Genomic DNA, 19,585 nt, shown 5'->3' on the forward strand with positions numbered 1-19,585 from the left:
TCCGACCTGCCGGATTCGAACCAGCGACCTAAGGATCATCTGCACTACTACAGTCCTCCGCTCTACCAACTGAGCTAAGGTCGGTTGACGAATAGGGCGTGAAATCTAACAATGAAGGCAATTATAAGCGATTGAGTCCAGACCCTGCGGATCCTACGCATGCACAATAACAGACGGTTGAGATGCAGCCCCAAGAGACACCTGACGAAACCCTAACCCTCAGACCACTATAAAAGGATGCCATCGGACCTGGATCTTTCATTCTCTTGGCATCAGCCCTCCTTCTTCTTCCTCCAAGGGGACTTCCCTCAGTTCTCTGTGGCGGTTTCGTGTGCTTGGTATCGTAAGTTTAGGCTTGCTTTCTCTCTCTTTTGCCCTTTCCCTTTCTTAGATCGATATGGGGATGAGGACGATGACGATTAACTGGTTTTAGGTCTCGTTCGTCGTAATGGCGAGAAGCCTTGCCGACAATCCTGATATATCACCACCCATATTCCGAGTCCCATCTCTTTCCTAAATCTCTCCAAGGGTTAGGGTTAGGATTGTTTTCTTTCGGCATTTTTTTCTCTTTTGGGCTTTTTTTTGTTTTTTTTTTTCCTCGGGGCCGATGATCAAAGAACAATAATGACAAGCATATGTCTGAATTGTCCTATGTCGACGAAATCTAATATTCTCTCTGAGGCCCTTTTGCTATCAAATCGGTTTTATTTCCTCAAAGTTTCTTTGAAAATTTTGAAATTTTGTTTTTTTTTCTTTAATTATTCACTCTTGATGGAGTCTGTGATGTAGATTGTGGAATTTGTTTTGTCTGAAATTTTGTGATTACAATCCTACTACTGCCTTCCTTCTGAGGCTACCATCTTTTTTATTATTATTATTGTTATTATTATTTTAAATTTTGGATCTAGTGTGTTGTTGTTATGGGGGCTTTAATCAATTGATGATTGATAAGGTCGCGTGATGACCAGTTGCATAGTTCAAATGATAATCTTTCTTCAGATTATGATTAATTTGAACGTCTTTCGCTCCTATCTGACCTCCTTATCATCGTTATGCAGAATCTAACCCGTTTTATGCACTAATTTAGAAGTATTTTTAAGAGCCTACAGATCAATCTGTCTCGCTCATTTCGGTCCCTAGCAATGATTCTTCATTTCTTTGTTTGGGGAGGTTATTCTGGCTGAAAAAATGTGCAATTTTATCAGTTATAATTTTATTACGGATTGGAGAGTTGGGAGATATCAAGGACGAAGAATTCTTTTTACATCGTAAAGAGGATGCAGGTTTTTTTAATCTAATTTCAGTCTTTATTGCTCTTGTTTTCTGATATTTTGATGCTCAAATTTACTTGTCTATTTTGCTACGTGATGTTGTTTTTGTCAAATTATTGTAGATTGCAAGTTGCCTGGATTCATGTTTTTTTGATTGTCGTAGATGATGTTGTTTATTGTAGGCGATAATACATTTTCTAGTCTATATGAATGCTTTCTCGCAGCATGAATAAAAGTTTCTGAATAAAAAGGTTCATGTTCTGTGTAATTACTCCTGTTTTTGCTTTATTGAAATTTTTTGATCCCGGCTAGTGCTTCTCTGTTCTGTTGCAAAAGCTAGGGGTGATTCTGAATTCTCTGTCATCGAGGGGAGATTGCTCTTTTTTTTCAACAGCAGATGTGGAGGGATGAGCTCGGCTGTGGCTTTTTTTCTTTCTTTTCTCCAGATTTAATCCTAGCTGTAATTGTTCGGGACTGGATCATCTTAAAAATTCTGATTTATTTTCTCAGTTATAAAATTGTTCAAAAAAAAGGGAATTTTAACCTTCTCAGCTTGCCCTGTTGTCGTCTCTCAGTCACAGAAGCCGTGCTAACCCAGTTGTTTCTCTTTGTTTCGAGGGAAATTAGAACAATTCTGTTTAAAACCTGAAACTAGGAAGTCATATATAGATGGTGTGGTTTGCAAACTTGCAAACTGATGATCCAATTGTGGATTAGAAGGTGAATCCATAAAGAGGATACAACTCTGATTCATTGTGAAACTGTATTGCAATGATCTACTTATTCTCCTGTGCTACCAATGAAGGTAGCTGCACCGATACAGGGCAGATCTGTTACTTGTTACTTATGCAGAGTAAATGCCATCCCATTCAATATAATTTCACGTACAGTTCCGTAATCAAGGACCTCTACCTTGTAGTTTGAGCTTCTGCTTGCTTGATTTTCATCTGGCCTTCTACATATGTCTCCAAGATATCTTTGCTCATTTGGGAACAAGATGATGGGTGCTTCAGGCCTTGACCAGCCTGGAAGCTGAACTCACGCTATCTGATGTCTCTAAACCATAGCCCACGCACAGCAGCCACCGCGTCGGAACTGTGGGGAGCGGAGGGTCATTCGGCAACGAGGCAAGCATGTGGAAAGGAAGAGGGTCGCCATAGGAGTGGGATGAAGAATAGTTTGGTTGCCATGATGATGGAGGAAGCAGGTGACATTCGGAATTGGGGGCAGAAGCCACACACGTAGATTGGGCATGAAGTTGTGGATGTGGGAGGTGGTCCGACGCCATGCATGTAGGTTCGGCACGAAGTAGAGCAATTGCCTTGTATGGGTTTTTTCTCATCCAAAGAGAGTTATTTCATTTGAAAGTACGGTGGTTCGCTTTCACCGTTGTAGTTTACCAATTATTTCTCTTCTTTCGTTTAACTTCATCTGTGGTTGGGACCTATCAACTGGTATAAGAGCCATTACGAACAAGGAGAGTATCGAGTGGATGGAACTCGAGCTAAGCATCCTACATAAGGAGTTGGCGTGGCTTGGAGGAGTGGGTGGATGGGCGGCTTGTGGAGGTCTTGGAGGCCGTTCAATATCTTACTGCATAGCCACAATTTTCGTTCGAGTAGTCGTTAGCACTACCAACTTCACCAGGAGGGGTAGTACTCGGGCGACTGGAGGAGTTCGTGGGGGGGCCAACGTCGTTCAAGAATGGACTTTTCACGGTTTACCGATGATGATCTCATTGTTTGGCTAGATCGTGCTAAGCAGTATTTCGAAGGCCAAGGAGTTCTGACCAATCGACGGGAAACCGCCGTCTCATTCTCTCTACTCATTACTTGGAGGGTGTTCGAGCAAGAATTGTTAGCCCAGTTCGGCCCTAACAAGGATGTGAACTTCAAGGAAAAGCTCTTTTGTGTTCAGCAACAAGGCTTGGTGGGAGTATCAATAAGAGTTTGAGAAGTTGGCTAACCGGATTTGAGAAGTTTGGACACAGGATGCGCTCCTTGGTACTTTCGTTGGAGGACTCAAGGAAGAGATTGCAAAGGAGGTGTGCATGAGACGACCCCATTCTTTGCAAGAAGCAACTATGAGTGTTCGAATGTGGGAGGAGAGGTTGGAGCAAAAGTAAAAAGCAGTCCATAGCGGTGAACTTTCGAACCCGTTTACTTTGCATTGCTGCTTTTTGCTCCAGTATCGATCCGACACATATTATGGGAGGATATGCAGCATTGTTGGGAACGAGGACTTTACTTCAAATGCAACAAGAAGTTTACTTTAGGGCATCGGAGCAAGACTCTGCAAGCCTATCTGATAGAAGTAGATCGCATGGAGGATGTGAAAGGACCTAGCGGAGGTGAAGTCGACCATCATGGTGATGGAGCTAGCAACCATCAAATATTATCGTTGGAAAGCAAATCTTGTGGACACGGTTTTGGCTGAAGGGGAAAGAAATGATGGGTGCTTCCGATCCTGACAAGTTTGGAAGCCGAACTCATGCTATCTGATGTCTTTGAATCATAGCCCATGCACGGCAGCCACCGTGTCGGAACTCTAGGGAGTGGAGGGTAGTTTGGCGATGAGGCAAGTATGTGGAGAGGAGGGCCGTGATGGGAGCGGGAGGAAGAATAGTTCGGTTGCCGTGACGACGGAGGAAGCAGGAGATGCTTGGAACTGGGGGCTTTTTGGGCATGAAGTCGTATGTGAGAAGAGGTTCGATGCCATGCACTCAGGTTTGGCACAAAGTAGAGCATTTGCCTTGTATGAGTTTACTCTCATTCAAAGAGAGTTATTTCATTTGAATGTACAATGGTTTGCTTTCACCGCTGTAGTCTACTATTTTTTTTTCTTCTTTCGTTTGACTCCATCTCCATCTTTGGTTGGGACCTATCACATGAGCACTACGATAAGCAGCCATTGTCCTTTGTTCCATTTTGGTGGCTATATTTTGCTTCGTTGCATCTAGCAAATACAAAGCTCGTCTGCGTCTCAACTCAGCAACCCAAGCATGAAAATATCCATGCAAATCTACTCACCTTGCCTTAAATCAGTAATGTGTTAAAAGCTCCTGGCAGTAGAACGCACGAACCTTCTAAGTACTGCTCGGAAAATGTTTCCTAGAAATTCTTGTAAAGACGCGAAATGCATCTTTAAATGGTAGGAAGTACTTATATGCTCAAGGAGTCATATGATGAGTGAAAGAATGAATAACAACAGGATTAATTTAATGGTGTTGGCTATTGCTTAACATTTAAGTAATCTGTCTTTCGACAAATGCATGCACCGCGCACCATGCTCGTCTTCCTAACTTTCGAACAGGTAGTAATCAGTTCAGTCAACAGTACGTCATGGTTATCTTACTCTTGGAAAAGCATCTTCCTTGTAAGTTGTATGTGTGCATGGAGATGCAAATCGTACAACAAAATACGATCACCATATTAATTTGCACATATTTTAAAAATTTATCATCTCTTTTTGTATGCCTTTTCTTGTGGCTGCCAATCCATTGATGCTTTTATTCATGGGATCACAATCCGGTTTACATTAGCTAATTAATTCATTTGTTTGAACTCTGTTATCCAGCAGTTAATATTTCCGGAACAACGGGTTCCATGCTTAACATGAAAAGCCTATAGTTGCAAGGGACCGCTCGCATCTTGGGATTGGAGTAATAAATGACTGGTGGTGCGGTGCAGGGTATAGTTGGCAAGGATTTTGGTAACGGAGCTATTGGATTTAAAGGATTTTGGCAAAAAATCCTAAGAATTTTCTATTAGAATCAGTATTAGTTTGAGAAAAATATTTTCACAATTTCGTTCGCTCCTCGTTTGAAAACATAGTAAAAAACCACTAGACCGGCCTACTGATGTCTTGATTGAGTATAAAACGAAGCATCGCTAGCCAATGATCTAAGCTAGACACTCGTGAAAGACATACAAGTTTTGAAGATAGAACTTCTAGATAAAGGTATACAGTTTCTTCATATGATACGGCAGGGGCTACCTAGTTCGGGGATGTGTCAGGAGGCCATTAGAGCGACTAGCACAGCGCACCAGATTTGGCTGGCAAGAAACGCTCGTACTCTCGGTGAGCGCAGGGTGTCACCGAGGTTTGCTGCGGAGCTTGCTCGTGTTCAGGCTTCTGAGATTGTACCCACCACCTCTTCAGATAGACCTTTGATAGCTCGGGACACCTGGGGCCCCCCATCTGCTTCGGCAGCCCACCAGATGGTGTTTTTCACCTGAGAGCCCCCACCCCCGAGTTTCCTCAAGGTTAATTTTGACGGGTCGGTGTTGGACGGCGGCACGCGGGGTGGTGCAGGCTTTATTATACGAGGCCCGCACACCAGGGTAGTTGCAGCAGGTGGCTGTCAGCTGTTCGACACGTCGGTTCCGGAGGCAGAGCTTCGAGCAGCCTGGGCGGGCGTGCGCCATGCGAGGATGATCCTGCGGGCCAGGTTGATCATTTTGGAGGGCGACTCCACCACGGTTATCGGATGGATTCGGAGGGGGACGACGGGTGATGGTACAGACCACCCCTTGATCCGCGACATAGGGAGTATGATGAGAGATGAGAGAGACTTTCAGGCTCAGCATGTATTTAGAGAAGCCAATGGGGCAGCCGACTGGGTGGCGGCCCATGCGGCCCATCACTCAGGATACACCCTTTGGTCGGGGGAGGAGGAGCTGCCACATGCGCTCCGCGAGTTGCTTTATTTTGATTCTCTTGGATGTATTCGTACACGTATTGTATGAAATACCCGCTTTCAGCAAAAAAAAAAAAAAAAAAAGGTATACATTATTGAGCCACTCAGGACTAGATGGCTACTTATGTAGCAAGCCACTTAGGAAGCACCCTGTAGGTCGGGAAGAGGGAGTTGTCCAGAGTATTTCGGGACCTATGGTTTACTAATTTCATTGGATGTATTCGTATTCGCAATGTATGAAATATCTATTTTAGTAAAAAAAAAAAGAGGCAGGAAAAAGAGAGGAGGATTGAGTGGGTCAAGACTTATAGTTATCCTAAGAGACGGTAAAATGCGAAAATTTGAGGCATGGAAAATTAAATTTATGTCCTCACTAAAAAAAATTATTTATAAGCTATGGTTTGAGGGCTGAAAATGTCTTTTCATGATGTCAAAAGCTATTTTGCGATGAATTAAAAAGTTCAGGGCAATGATAAGTTTACATAATACCATTGGCAATGAGGGTAAATATGTAAATTGAAATTTTAAGGATAAATAAGTCGTTAGATATTTTCTTAGGGCATATATACAAAATTCGATAAAAATAGAGATCCTTAGCGATCAATATTTCATAATTTACCATTCTAATTGGCAGCAAAATAAGGCATGGAATGAAATCTTCATGCCGAGCTTTACAACAATTAGAAGATGGTATAAATTTCAAATTTTGGAAAGCCTTCAACCCTAGATTCTCCTAATCTAGAATTGTAGTAATGTAATGGAAGCATTTAAATTAGTATATACATTCGAAGTTTTACCTTAAAAAAAAATTTGAAAGGTTAGCAATGCTTAGGCGAAGAAATTTAAAACTAACTTATGATCTGATTATTGAAGTTAAAGGTGAAGCATAAAATTAGAGTCAATGGAGAAACTCTGGGCGCACGGATTTTTCATATATGAAGGTTTGAATGGTGATAATATCCGCATATAATGAGGCTCTTTTAAAACTATTATTTTGTTGTGAAATGGGAATAATATTTATTGGAATTTTTTTTTTTGGGGGGGGGGGCACCGTCGAGGTCGTCACCGGCATGTTTTTCCTTTTCTTGTGAGGTATGGTTTCGAGAGGGGAGAGACAAAAAAAAGAGAGGAGGATCGGGTGGGTCAGAATTTGTAGTCCCCCTACGAGACGATATATTGCAAAAAGTTGAGGCATGAAAATTTATATTTACGTCCTCACTAAAAAAATTAATTTATAAGCTAAGGTTTGAGGGGTGAAAAAGTCTTTTCATGATGTTAGATGCTATTTCACAATGTCCTAAAATGTTCGGGATGACGACATCCAATGTCGGTTGATGACAATGATAAATTTACATGATACCATTGGTAGTGAGGGTAAATATGTAAATTAAAACTTTTAAGGATAAATATGTCATTAGTTATTTTTATAGGGCATATATGCAAAACTCCGATAAAAATAGAGATCCTTAGCGATCGGGATTTCACAACTTATCATGCTAATTGGCAGCAAAATAAGGCATAGAATGAAATCTTCGTGCATAGCTTTACAACAATTAGAAGATGGTAGAGGGTTCAAATTTTGGAAAGCCTTCAACCCTAGGTTCTCCTAATCTAGGATTGTGGTAATGTAATAGAAGCATTTAAAGTAGTATATACATACAAAGTTTTACCTTAAAAATAAATTGAAAGGTTAGCTATGCTTAGGCAAAGAAATTTAAATCAAACTTATGATCCGATTATTGTAGTTAAAGGTGAAGCCTAAAATTAGAGTCAATAGAGAAACTATGTAGCACACGGATTTTCTATATACGAAGGTTTGAATGGCGATAATATCTGCATATAATGAGGCTCTTCTAAAACTATTCTTTTGTTGTGAAATAGAAACGATATTTATTGGCTCATTCCCTACTCTAGCAATAGATTGAGTCTTTGGTTATAAAAGGCCAATAAACTATGACCAATGTTTCTGGTCATTATAACAAAGAAATTAGAAAGATAACGATGAAATCAAAAATTGTTGGAAATGTCATTTTTTCCAGAATAAATATTATTTTTGAGTAATATAAGAATTCACATAAATAAATTTATTTCAATCTGATAAATAAGAAAAAAAACCCAATAAAATGGCTGTTATGCATAGACTCTTACGAGAGGATAACAGTTAAACAACAATCATTATTTAAAGCATTGTTATAACGGCATATTTATTATATACAGATACATACATGCATACACTTTTTTGAGCTTTCCCTATGGTACGTAATCATGCAAAGTTAATATTATTATTTAAGTTACTGTTCTCTAAAATTAGTAACTTTATCGGATGTTGCTAATCTTTGTATGGGCTTAGTGTATAACTAAAACCGCGAAAATTCAAACTTTGTAATAAATAATTGAAACTTTGGAATCAAAATTTTCGTTTTTATATTACTATTGTCCGTTGATTGTGTGCAGGGCCTTTTTAGACTCTGTTTGGCTGCATCGAAGCAGCCACATCCGGCGTTAATTAAATTATTAATTCTTTTAAATTAATAAAACGTACCTCACGTGCTAATGCTATGGCGTTAATTATATCGACCAATTTGAAACGTTGCCCATCAAGATTCGGAATATTGGGATCAAAACATTTCCCTGTGCGATCGTGGTGCCATGCAAGAGCGGGTTTCAAAATTTGAAACACCTCGGCGCCGTGCGCGTGGGCATCACAATTACTCTATTTACACCCCCTTTCTCTCGCCTCCCACCCTTCCCTCGCCTTTCTTTCTCCCCGATCCCGATCCCGACGTCTTCCAAGCCCTGCCCTCCTCGCGGTACCGGCAGCTCTTCGCCGGCTTCTCCTCTGGCTCCGGCGACTCTCCTCCGACGAAGGTATGTTGTCCTGCCCCTCCATCCCTCTCTCTTGCTTTCTTGATCTCTCTCGCCGGAACCCTAGATGTCCCCACCTTCTCTCTTTTCGACCCCGTCTCTCTCGCGCTGATCTTGATATCTTTCCCCCACTTCCTCTTTCGCTTTTTCTTTATCCGAATCTCAACACCCCCCTCTCTTATCTCTCTCCTGCTGTTGTATGATATAGGATTTGATGGAATTCTCTGGTGAATTCAGTGGGTCAAAAGATTCTTTTTTCTCTTATATAAACTGTGGCTGTTGTCTTTCTATGGTGGGTTTGTATGCAACTGATGCTAGGAGCTTTTCTTGGCCAGATTCTGATTTGAAAAACCATGATAAGGGTTTAATTTTGACATATGCGTCATTCTTGATGCTTTGTACTGATCTTGGTATTCTCATTTATGAAAGGCTCATGAGTGCGGATCAAAATTTGAGTGGCTTCATCAGTGGTTTTTAATTTATAAGTATCTTTATGGTTTAGAATCATGTTTTGCATACTATTCTTATGATGTTTGAGTAATTATGATATTTATGCTTCTTGCTTTATTATAACATTGCCTCCTTCAGTACTTAGATGGATAATCTTGCTGGCTCGGATATGGTTGTTGATCTATTGGATGAATAGTCTTGGAAAACATTGGACATCTATTACTTGCGTCATTTCTTCTACTGCTCTATTTTTCCTATTCTTATGGTTTTGAAATGCAGTAAATACCTCATCTTTTGCTAGGTTTTCATGTTGTCTATAATGCATGTTTACAATTTGGTGGTACTATGGGGGTTAAAGGCAATATTTTACTTGATATCTGTCAGCTGTTCTTATGGATCACATAAATCACATTCCCTTTCCATTCAAGTGTCCCAGTTCTTCTTAGAACATGGAGTACATGATTTGTCTTGTTATCTCTCCGGCTGTATTGTATGTGATTTGTATCAATCCCGCAATCAAGTGTTATTGCCGTGCTTCTTCTAAATCCCTGCAGTCAAGGAATGTAAGCTATTGGCGGACTTGGACATAAACATGACACCTACAATGAGAACACATGCGTATAAAAGTTTTCCTGAAGTTGTAATGGCATAAAAGCTTGAAATGTGAGTGAACAATGAGCGGTCAACCTTAGATTGGATGAACGGTTGTCAACCTTAGATTGGGTGAACATAGGTCTATGAAAGCAATAGAAAACATGACAAACCAATTTAGTGATGCTTATTTGAGTCAATACGAGGTGTTGCTGGAATTTGGACCCGGGGGCGACCACTGGGCCAGGAAGGAGGAGCTCCGTGAAGGCTTGGCGAACGACGGCGATATGCGGCATCCTCCGGAAGACCTGCAAGAAGCCGGTGGCCGGGTTTTTCTGGCGCCGGCCCTCCGATGCTTAAGTCAGAGAGATGGCCCAAAGATATGCAAGAGCGGAGCTCGAGTCAGAGAATCGGAAAAAATCCCCCCTTCCCCCCTCAGGAATTCCCTATTTATAGGGGGAACGGGTTTACCTGTGATGAGACAGGGCGAAGGCACTGCCGTATGGTTGGACGTACAGTGGAAGTTAATGCTCGATCGTGTAAATCAATGCTGTCTTCGTAGGAGATCAGGCCGAAGTCTTTGAATTACTACGGAACCATGCTGTCGTTTATGGCCAAACAGGTTTGCCGTGTGGAGCTAAACATTCGTAGACAACACGAGCCATGCGCCTTAATTGTTGAGTGAGCCACATGAGCCACATGCATTGATTGTTGAGTGAAATAGGCGTTTGGAGAGGCCATACGTTTTAAGTGTTGCGTAAGCTGAATGTCTGGGGAGGCTATACGTATCGATTGTTGGCAAGGACAGGGCACGATTCGTGGGAGAACACGATAATGGCGGTCTACCGCTCGGATGCTTCCTAGTCGGAGGAGCCGCTTGGGCACTTTCAAGCCCTTAAGTCGGGATCCATTCGGCCGCTCCTTGCTCGGAGGGGTGCCCGGTCGCCTCCTGCTCGGAGGGGGCGCTCGGTCGCCCCCTGCTCGGAGGGGGCGCTCGGTCGCCTCCTGCTTGGAGGGATGCTTGGTTGCCTTTTGCTCGGAGGGATGCTTGGTTGCCTCCTGCTCGGGGGGATGCTTGGTTGCTTCCTGCTCGGACACAACTTTTTCCCCCCAACACGAGGACTTCATATCAAGCCATTTTAACTAAATATAGCCTGTGGAACTAGGTGGGCTTTACATTAATCAATGAATCCATCAGAATAGTACATGAATTTGTGAATTTGTAAACCCATATACATCTGTTTAGCTTTGTGTTTGACTGCAACATGGTCAAGGTCCAAGTGTGATTCTGCTCAAATGCCTAAAGGTCAGTTTTCATAGAAAGGTTGCCAATTCTGGTTTTACAGTCTAATAAAAAAAGGCTGTTCACAGTAGTGGAATTAACTTAAACAAAAAGATGGTGAGAAATGTACAGGATTTTACAAAGAAATGGATGAAGATGAGTCTGCCCTCACCTAATATTGATCAGGTTTTCCTCCAATTCTAGACCTGGAAAAAGGAAAATAAAAAAAGAGTAGCCATGTTGAGGATGGCAAGGTGAACGATGATATGATTATGGGGCTTCTGGTGGGGTGATGAGGTTGGTGGTGCTGGTGATGGATAATGTGAGACTTGGAGTTTTGGATATATTAGGACCTGGGATGGTGGTATGGATGAACCAAGGAAGTGGAATAATATGGGAAAGCTAATTTATTGTTTCAAAAAAGGGAAAATATATTAATGAAAAACAATACTCTGCATGTAAAAAAAATCATGACTCTGAGGATCATGGGCGCAGTATAACTTTTGACTCGTAAGTGTGCATTTTTTTTGCATGATGACTGAAGATCATGCAACAGAGCAAGTTAGCAGCATCCTGGAGATGATGAAAAATACTAATGGAATTCAGACAATGTTTACCCCAGTTTATTGAATTTGATGAAAAGAATTAATGGTTATATACTGAAGTTAGATTATAAATTGTAACTTTTGAAATAGTCTTTGTTCTGTGCTATTGGATTAGATGTCTACTTGGCCATTCACTTCATATGTACACTTGAGACACCATGCCAATTCCTGCACCTATCTACCTACTCTCTCCACCTACATGTTTATAAGGCTTAAGTAATCATATGTTTATGCTATACCTTATTGCAAAAGTCCTTCGCTTCTAGTTGTTTATTATCACTTGACCATAATTTTGGATTCATTTATTTGCTTTTTGGACCATAAAGCCCTCACATTCAAAGGACTATGCAAAACTAAAATTTATATTGAGGCTAGGTGACTGTATTTTTTTTTCTTTATTTATTTTGTAGTCTAAATGTAGCTTGTGTAAAGATTAATATCCGCTGATGATGCAAAGAAATTTCATTTTCTTCTTTTATTGTTGTACATTCATCTTGTTGATTTCATGTGATTTGAAACCTGTGCCTGACAATAGCTCTTTATTCCAGGAATGAGAACCTGTAATTTGAAATCCTCTAACATGAAAGAGTCTGAAGCACTTAGAAATCCAGGTAAAGAAGATGAGGTATCTCAAATTACAGTGGCAAGTGCGTCTGTGCTTTCAGATAGACTTGTACCAGGGACTGCAGGCAAAGGTTCTCTTGAACAGGATACCTGTTTGAGCTTGGGTCAGGTTGGCACTAAAATCTTTTCCGCAAACGTAGGATGTGATGCCATATCAGAATGCAATAAAGAAACTAGCGGACCATGTTTCCCTGCAAAAGTGAATGAAGAGCATGAACACAATAAGGTGGATTCTGTGGGCCTTACTGTGGATCTGAACACTGTAGATGTTTCCAGTATGGTGGAACAGAACCCCTTTTATCCCTATAAAATGTTGGGGCAGGTGAAAACTGGAGATGCCTCGGAGTGTGGAAGCACTACTGGTCCACTGGAGGAGAGTGAACCATTGAGAATGTGGAAAGAAATGAAACAGAATGGCTTCCTTTCATCTTCACATGGAGGCGTACCAATGCCCAAGCAACGTGGCCGCCAGCCTAGAAAGAGAAAAGACGACAAGTCTAGAAGAAAGGCTGAGTCTACAAGGAGAGAACAGGCTAACAGGTTCATGAAAATTGCTGCTCCAAGTGGACTGCTTTCTGGACTAAACCCTGGGATCATTAACCATGTGAGAAATAGCAAACAAGTTCATTCCATAATAGAGGCTATAGTGCGGTCTGAGAAGCGTGATGGACAAACCCAAAATAAATTTACGGATCAAATGGGTAGGGAAAGTAAAGATACTAATGATAGGTGGAAAGAGCATAACTATGCCCATGTTTCAGCAAACCATCAGTCGAATGTATCTTTAAATAAGCCATCTGTTCCTTCCAGCTTGGATCGAAGCATAGAAATGAATATGGCTGAAGACAAGCTTCATTGTGGAATTTCTACAACTTCACAGTTCACCAAAAAAGATGATAATGATGCCCTTACCCTGAAACTCTCATCAGCTGTAACAGAGACATCAGAAAATGCTTGCAGTGCATCAAATGACAATCACTCTGCAAACCAAGATAACATTACCTCTTTATCACTTAAAGGTAATCCTTAACATGTATGTGATGCTTCCTCTTTTTTTGTATATGCCTACTTGCTGATATCATTTCAAATTCCCAGAAAATTTGGCCATTTATATAGGTGATATTATGCTTCTAGAAACCTCAGACATGAACGGGGAGGATACGCAAATGCATTAAAAACTGCAGATGAGCTAATTTGACATTTTTTTTTCCATTTACAGCTGCTACTGTTGCTTCTGAGTGGCTGGACCTACTTCAGCAGGACATCAAAGGGCGTCTTGCTGGTAATCTTTTGTTAAACTTAAAGCATAAGTCTTTTAATATGGTTTAGTATGCTCGTATTGTGTAATTGAAGTTCTGTTCATGAATGAAGCTCTGAGGCGCAGCAAGAAGAGAGTAAGGAATGCTATCCAAACAGAATTGCCTTACCTATTATCAACAGAGTTCTCGTCTAACCAAGAAAACGATCCCTCATTTGCTCATTCCTCTGAGGCTCAATGTTCAAAGAAACATACCCCAGAGATGCATGTGGCACGATGGAGATCGCTTTTCAGTCAGATGGATAGAGCATTGTACGAGGAAGGAAAACATTTGGTGAGTATTCTGTTAAGATGTTATAGTTTTAGATCTTAGATGATTAGTGATTTTAATAGAATTACTGAAGTTTATCTAATTATGTATTTACCAACATCTGTTTTATGGTATAATGAGAACTATTTTGATTTGATTTTAGCTTATTTCTTTCCTTTTTTTTTGTTAAAAAATATCTGTGGTTTCCTTCTGTCTTAACCTCTGTTGGTAATAATAAATTCTGACAATGGTTCTTTATGTATAGCCCTAAATGTTTGGATGCTGAGGGTATTGGTTTGAACAGCTGGTTGTCATATTTCTTTCAAGGAAGAGAGTGCTTTTTAATATATTTAGTATGTTCCGAGCAGGACTTGTATGGTAGTCCCAAATAAATATGTTAAAGCAAGTTGATTATGTTATAAAAGTCATTGGAAGAATCATATGCTGATTGACTTATTTAAAGTGATTATTTTTGGTGCAATAAATGGATAATGTGGTTGCTTGTCTCAGGAGAATTGGTTGAAACAAGTCCAAGAAATGCAACTGCATTGTGAGAAAGGCTTGAAACATGTATGTGTGGATGGGTTATCACAATTTGGGTCATCAGAGGATTCCAGGTTTGTCAGATTTTCGTAGTTTTTAACTACAAGAATCTAACTTTTATTTCAACTGTTCTTTGAAAAATTGTGCATGATATGTTGTCATAGCTCTGTCCCTTGAATGTTTTAATGAGTATCTTATTTTAAATGCAGGACAAAAGCAAATATTTTTGCTGAGCCAAATTTTTTTGGATGCTTTAGCATGTATAAATATCCCTAGAAAGACATGAAAGATCAGCCATGCCTGTGTTAATTTTTTAAGCTATTTACCTGAGAATCATGCCTCATTTGTTGTAATTAGACATGTATTAAACATATGCAGCTTCTATTCATGTCATCCAATTATGATAAAACTATTAATTGAATGCTTTTCTGTTCTCAGTAAATTGAAAAAATCCGAGGCTTACGAGCGTGAGTGTGCAGTCAGGGCTGCAGCAGCATCCATCTACTCCACATGCAACTTGATCATGACAACTGAAAACGTGCCATGTTTCTGATTTCATCTGAGCATGCCTTTTTTTTCTTTATCTAATTTTATTATGATATTTATACTTTGTTTGTGTTACTGAAATCCTGTTGTGCATTTATCACTCAGGTGACTTAGGGTGGAGCTTTATTTCATTACCCTTGTGCCATTAGAAAGAGTATTAGTTTTTCTGAATTATTTCTGACATGACTGATTGTTCCCCATAATTAATCTGAAATGAAGTACAACTTTCCATTTCTTTTTATATCATTTTCTCTTCTCTTGCAACAAACTCTTGGGGTCCAATTTCATCCCAGAGGAAGTTAAAATGACTGCTTAATGGAAAGTCTTAACATTTGGTTTTAATGCAATATGAGATAAGATTGTAAGCAGGACTTGCAGGGCTGAAGATGGTTCATGGTGAGAATTGTAGTTCTACAGATTATGTTACTGGATGAGCTTGGTGAGCTTTAGGCTGTTCAAATTCCGCATATCAAAAGGGGCTTGAGTTAAGCTCAACTATAGATGCCAATCTTAATTTTGAACCACTTAAAAAGGTAGCCATGGTGTGGAAGGCCATGTAAATTTAGCTGACATTAAGTACATACATATGCAAGATGTGAAGGGTAGGCTATGTAATACTTTCTCCATAAAGCCCCGTTTGGAGAAGCTATTGACAGTTGAGCTTTTATAAAAAGTTGTTTGGTAATTATATTTGTAAAGTATTGTGGAACTTAACATGTGTTTGGTAAACAAACTGAGAAAGTACTTTTAGTATGACAAAATGACCATAACGAACATTACATAGTATTATACAACAGAGCATAATAAAATATAATGTATTAATATATAAATTTACAATATAGTATAATATTAATATTAATATAATATAATATTATTATAATATAGTAATATAATAATGTATACTATAGCATAATAAAGTACTTTTGGTATGACAAAATGACCATAACGAACATTACATAGTATTATACAACAGAGCATAATAAAATATAATGTATTAATATATAAATATACAATATAGTATAATATTAATATTAATATAATATAATATTATTATAATATAGTAATATAATAATGTATACTATAGCATAATAATTTAACATAACGAACATTACATAGTATTATACAACAGAGCATAATAAAATATAATGTATTAATATATAAATATACAATATAGTATAATATTAATATTAATATAATATAATATTATTATAATATAGTAATATAATAATGTATACTATAGCATAATAATTTAATATAATATTAAATTATTTGACATAACATATCAGTATATTATGATATAATGTAATATAATATTATATTTATAGTATAATACAATAATAAAGGTATAAAATATTATAATTATTTGCATAAATTAATTTTTCATCCTCTCGATAACTATGGTATAATATAACATAATATTAAATTATTTAACATAATATATTAATATATTATGATATAATATAATATTATATTTATAGTATAAGACGATGATAAAGTTATAAAGAGACATTTTGTATAATTATTATATTTTATTATAAGTATTTTGGTCCAAAAGGAGAAAATATTTTAACTCAAAACAGTTTTTCGACAATTCCTAAAAGTGCTTTTTGGAGAAACTCCAAATTGAAGCCTCTTCCAAAAAGCTGTTTTAGTTTTCTATGAAAGCTAAAACAACTTTCCGAAGAGCTGCAAAGTTGGACATCAGATGCGTTTGTTGTTGACATCCCTCGGGGCGAGGACCAAGGTCGGGGTGCCGCCGGACTACCCGACCGAGGTGGTGGTCGAAGAGACGGCGGTGGTCGGCGTCGACGTATCGATCCTCCACGGCGTGACATTAGGCAGCACCGGCAAGGAGAGCGGCGATCGGCACCCAAAGATCAGCGACGGCGTCTTGGTGGGTGCAGGGACGCAGATACAGGAGAACGTGGAGGTCGGGGAGGGAGCGAAGATCGGGGCCAGGTCGGTGGTGTTGAGGGCGGTGCCACCGAGGACAACAGACCCAAACACGTCCCCGACCCGAATTTTTTTGGTCGGGTCCGAATTATACATGGACTCAACTAGACCCGAATGACCCATCGAGTCCAAAATTGTAGCCATGGACCCGACTTGATCTTCAATTGGGTTGGATCTGGGTCCAAAATTAGGATTCAAATAAGAAATCGGATCAAGTCAGGGTCACTCAAGATCCGACCCGACCCATTTGCACCCCTACGTACATACATGTCATAGATACATGCAATCGTATACACAAACATGCATACATGCCCACATACATGCATATGCACCCATACATGTATGTCTGCACACATCCATTCAAATGCATGCATACATCCATACGGGGGCGTTTGGTATGGGATGATTGTCTCAGGATCAAGAGTGATGTAAGTGGAGGTGATGAGATCACCGCATTTGGTTGCATCACGGTGATCCTACGTTATGGTGATCCTAAATTACCTCCACTTTTTAAATTACCGCCCAACCTGGTGATGGGATACCTGTTTTTGAGGTCGGAAATCCAAGATCACCCAAGGGCAGTGATCCTGGGTTGAAAGTTAAAGACAAAAATACTCCTCAATTTAGCAGAAAAATTGATATATCAATATACCATCAATATATTATATCAATGTTATATATATAATATTATATATAATATATTACTAATTATATTATTATCATATTATTATTGAAGGATAATTTTAAATTATAGTAGAAATATATTATTATATTTTATATTTATATAATGAAAATATTTAATATATTATTCCTATTTACCTTATTTTTCTGATCAAAATAATTATTAGTATTAAAAAATCTATTATAAGTATAAATAAAAATATTAATTCTATAATGAAAAATAACATATTTTTATAAGATTAATAATTTATAGGAGTAATAAATATATTTTTATAGAATATATTAATAATTAATATATTGATAAATATATTAATATTTTATTATAATATATTTTATATGATTAATAAATATATGATAAGGGCTACTAAAAGTAGAATATATGACAAAATTATGGAGCTATTATACGAATTAGCATATTGATTTATATTTTTGATTCATGAGAATTAAAAACATATAAAAAAATCTATCTAAGATATATTAGGGGTATTTGTGGTATTATATAGTCAGTGATCTTGGATCTTCGTACCATACCAAACAAGTCACTCATGGATATTCGAGGATTTTTAATCATTGGATCATAGCCTGCCAAACACATTGATCTTAGATCACTGTGGATCAAATCATCCCAGCATTCAGATCACCGGGGACCTTACATCACCGTGGTGATCCTGTTGGGGTTACCAAACGCCCCCTACATGCATACATACATATGCATATGTACATACATGCATACATGCATGCATGTGTAGATACATCTATACACGCATGCACACATATAACATATGCATCCATACATGCATACATACATAGGCAACCATACATGCACAACTACATGCATACATGCACCCATACATGCATACCTACACACATGCACATATACATGCATATGCATGCTTACATGCATTAGCATTTATACATCCATACTGTGCATGCATCCGCATGTGCATCCATATATACATCCATTCATATATCCATACATGCATATATACACACACACATGCATACATATATACATACATCCATCCATCCATATACATGCATGCATGCATGCGCACATACAATTGTAAATACATACATATATGCATGCATGCAATCATACATATGTACGTACTAATAGACATACATATATGCAATCGTACATAAATACATTCATGTATACATGCATACACACACGCATGCATGTAAACATACGTATGCTTCCATAAATGAATGCATGCATATATACGTGCATATGCATCATCCATCCATACATGCATGGATGCATCATCCATCCATACATGCATGCACAAGTACATGCATACAAACATGCATTCGTATATAGATGCATGCATGCATCTATGTACACACACACACACACACAAATTTTCAGAGGAAACTGGACTACACCTATACCACTGTGTATAGGATCACTTGCAACTCTGTGCACCATCTGTATCATTATTTGATCATGCTCTGCTCATCTCTTCTTGATACCTTAACAAAATGTCAATTACCTATATCACCATCTTAAATGCTTGTCAATGATCTGCACTATTGTTAATGTGTTTTCTCAAGAAGCCAAAGTACATTTCTAGTGTTGGATATCTGAATATCTTCATCACTTGCAACCATTTATAGTGTTTTAATACAGGCTTTCTTTAGCTCTTATGAGTACCATATCAACTAGGACGCTGATCAGCCACTAGAGATTTAGTGCATCCAACTGCTTGCAAACTGTTGTCAGTAGTCTAACATCTTCAACCATAATTTCACATGAGCTATAAAACTTATATTCTCAGTAACTGCTTTCCAATCTTTTTCATGCTTTCCTTGCTGAAATAAATTGTTTCCATTCTCCCTTTCCTGCAGGCAGATTGAATGCATATTGTATGAAAGATCCAGTTGTTTTGGTCAGCTGTTCTTCTAGG

At 38.6% G+C, this 19,585-nt stretch overlaps 1 protein-coding gene and 4 non-coding genes across 5 annotated transcripts; 4 read left to right on the forward strand and 1 right to left on the reverse strand.

Annotated features, from left to right (window-relative positions):
- TRNAY-GUA (transfer RNA tyrosine (anticodon GUA)) lies at positions 1 to 84 on the reverse strand. The gene is given in 2 exon segments: positions 1 to 36; positions 48 to 84. It is a non-coding gene; the product is annotated as a tRNA-Tyr (tRNA).
- A 323-nt stretch (positions 85 to 407) lies between these two features.
- On the forward strand, positions 408 to 503 carry LOC113463694 (small nucleolar RNA Z43). Its single transcript, XR_003388433.1, has one exon. It is a non-coding gene; the product is annotated as a small nucleolar RNA Z43 (small nucleolar RNA).
- Positions 504 to 775: 272 nt separating this feature from the next.
- Positions 776 to 855, forward strand: LOC113463695 (small nucleolar RNA U83). The gene has a single exon (XR_003388434.2). It is a non-coding gene; the product is annotated as a small nucleolar RNA U83 (small nucleolar RNA).
- A 93-nt stretch (positions 856 to 948) lies between these two features.
- Positions 949 to 1,044, forward strand: LOC113463693 (small nucleolar RNA snR60/Z15/Z230/Z193/J17). Its single transcript, XR_003388432.1, has one exon. It is a non-coding gene; the product is annotated as a small nucleolar RNA snR60/Z15/Z230/Z193/J17 (small nucleolar RNA).
- Positions 1,045 to 8,680: 7,636 nt separating this feature from the next.
- On the forward strand, positions 8,681 to 15,287 carry LOC103721535 (uncharacterized). Its single transcript, XM_008811798.5, has 6 exons — positions 8,681 to 8,838; positions 12,312 to 13,406; positions 13,607 to 13,669; positions 13,759 to 13,979; positions 14,466 to 14,572; positions 14,937 to 15,287. Exons 2-6 carry the CDS (start codon positions 12,314 to 12,316, stop codon positions 15,049 to 15,051), a joined length of 1,599 nt encoding a protein of 532 aa, XP_008810020.3. The 5' UTR covers positions 8,681 to 8,838; positions 12,312 to 12,313; the 3' UTR covers positions 15,052 to 15,287.
- Positions 15,288 to 19,585: the final 4,298 nt, after the last annotated feature.

This window comes from Phoenix dactylifera, chromosome 1, assembly GCF_051530095.1.
Source record: "Phoenix dactylifera cultivar Ajwa chromosome 1, Ajwa_hap1_PhDact_Kaust_v1.1, whole genome shotgun sequence".
Taxonomy (NCBI): domain Eukaryota; kingdom Viridiplantae; phylum Streptophyta; class Magnoliopsida; order Arecales; family Arecaceae; genus Phoenix; species Phoenix dactylifera.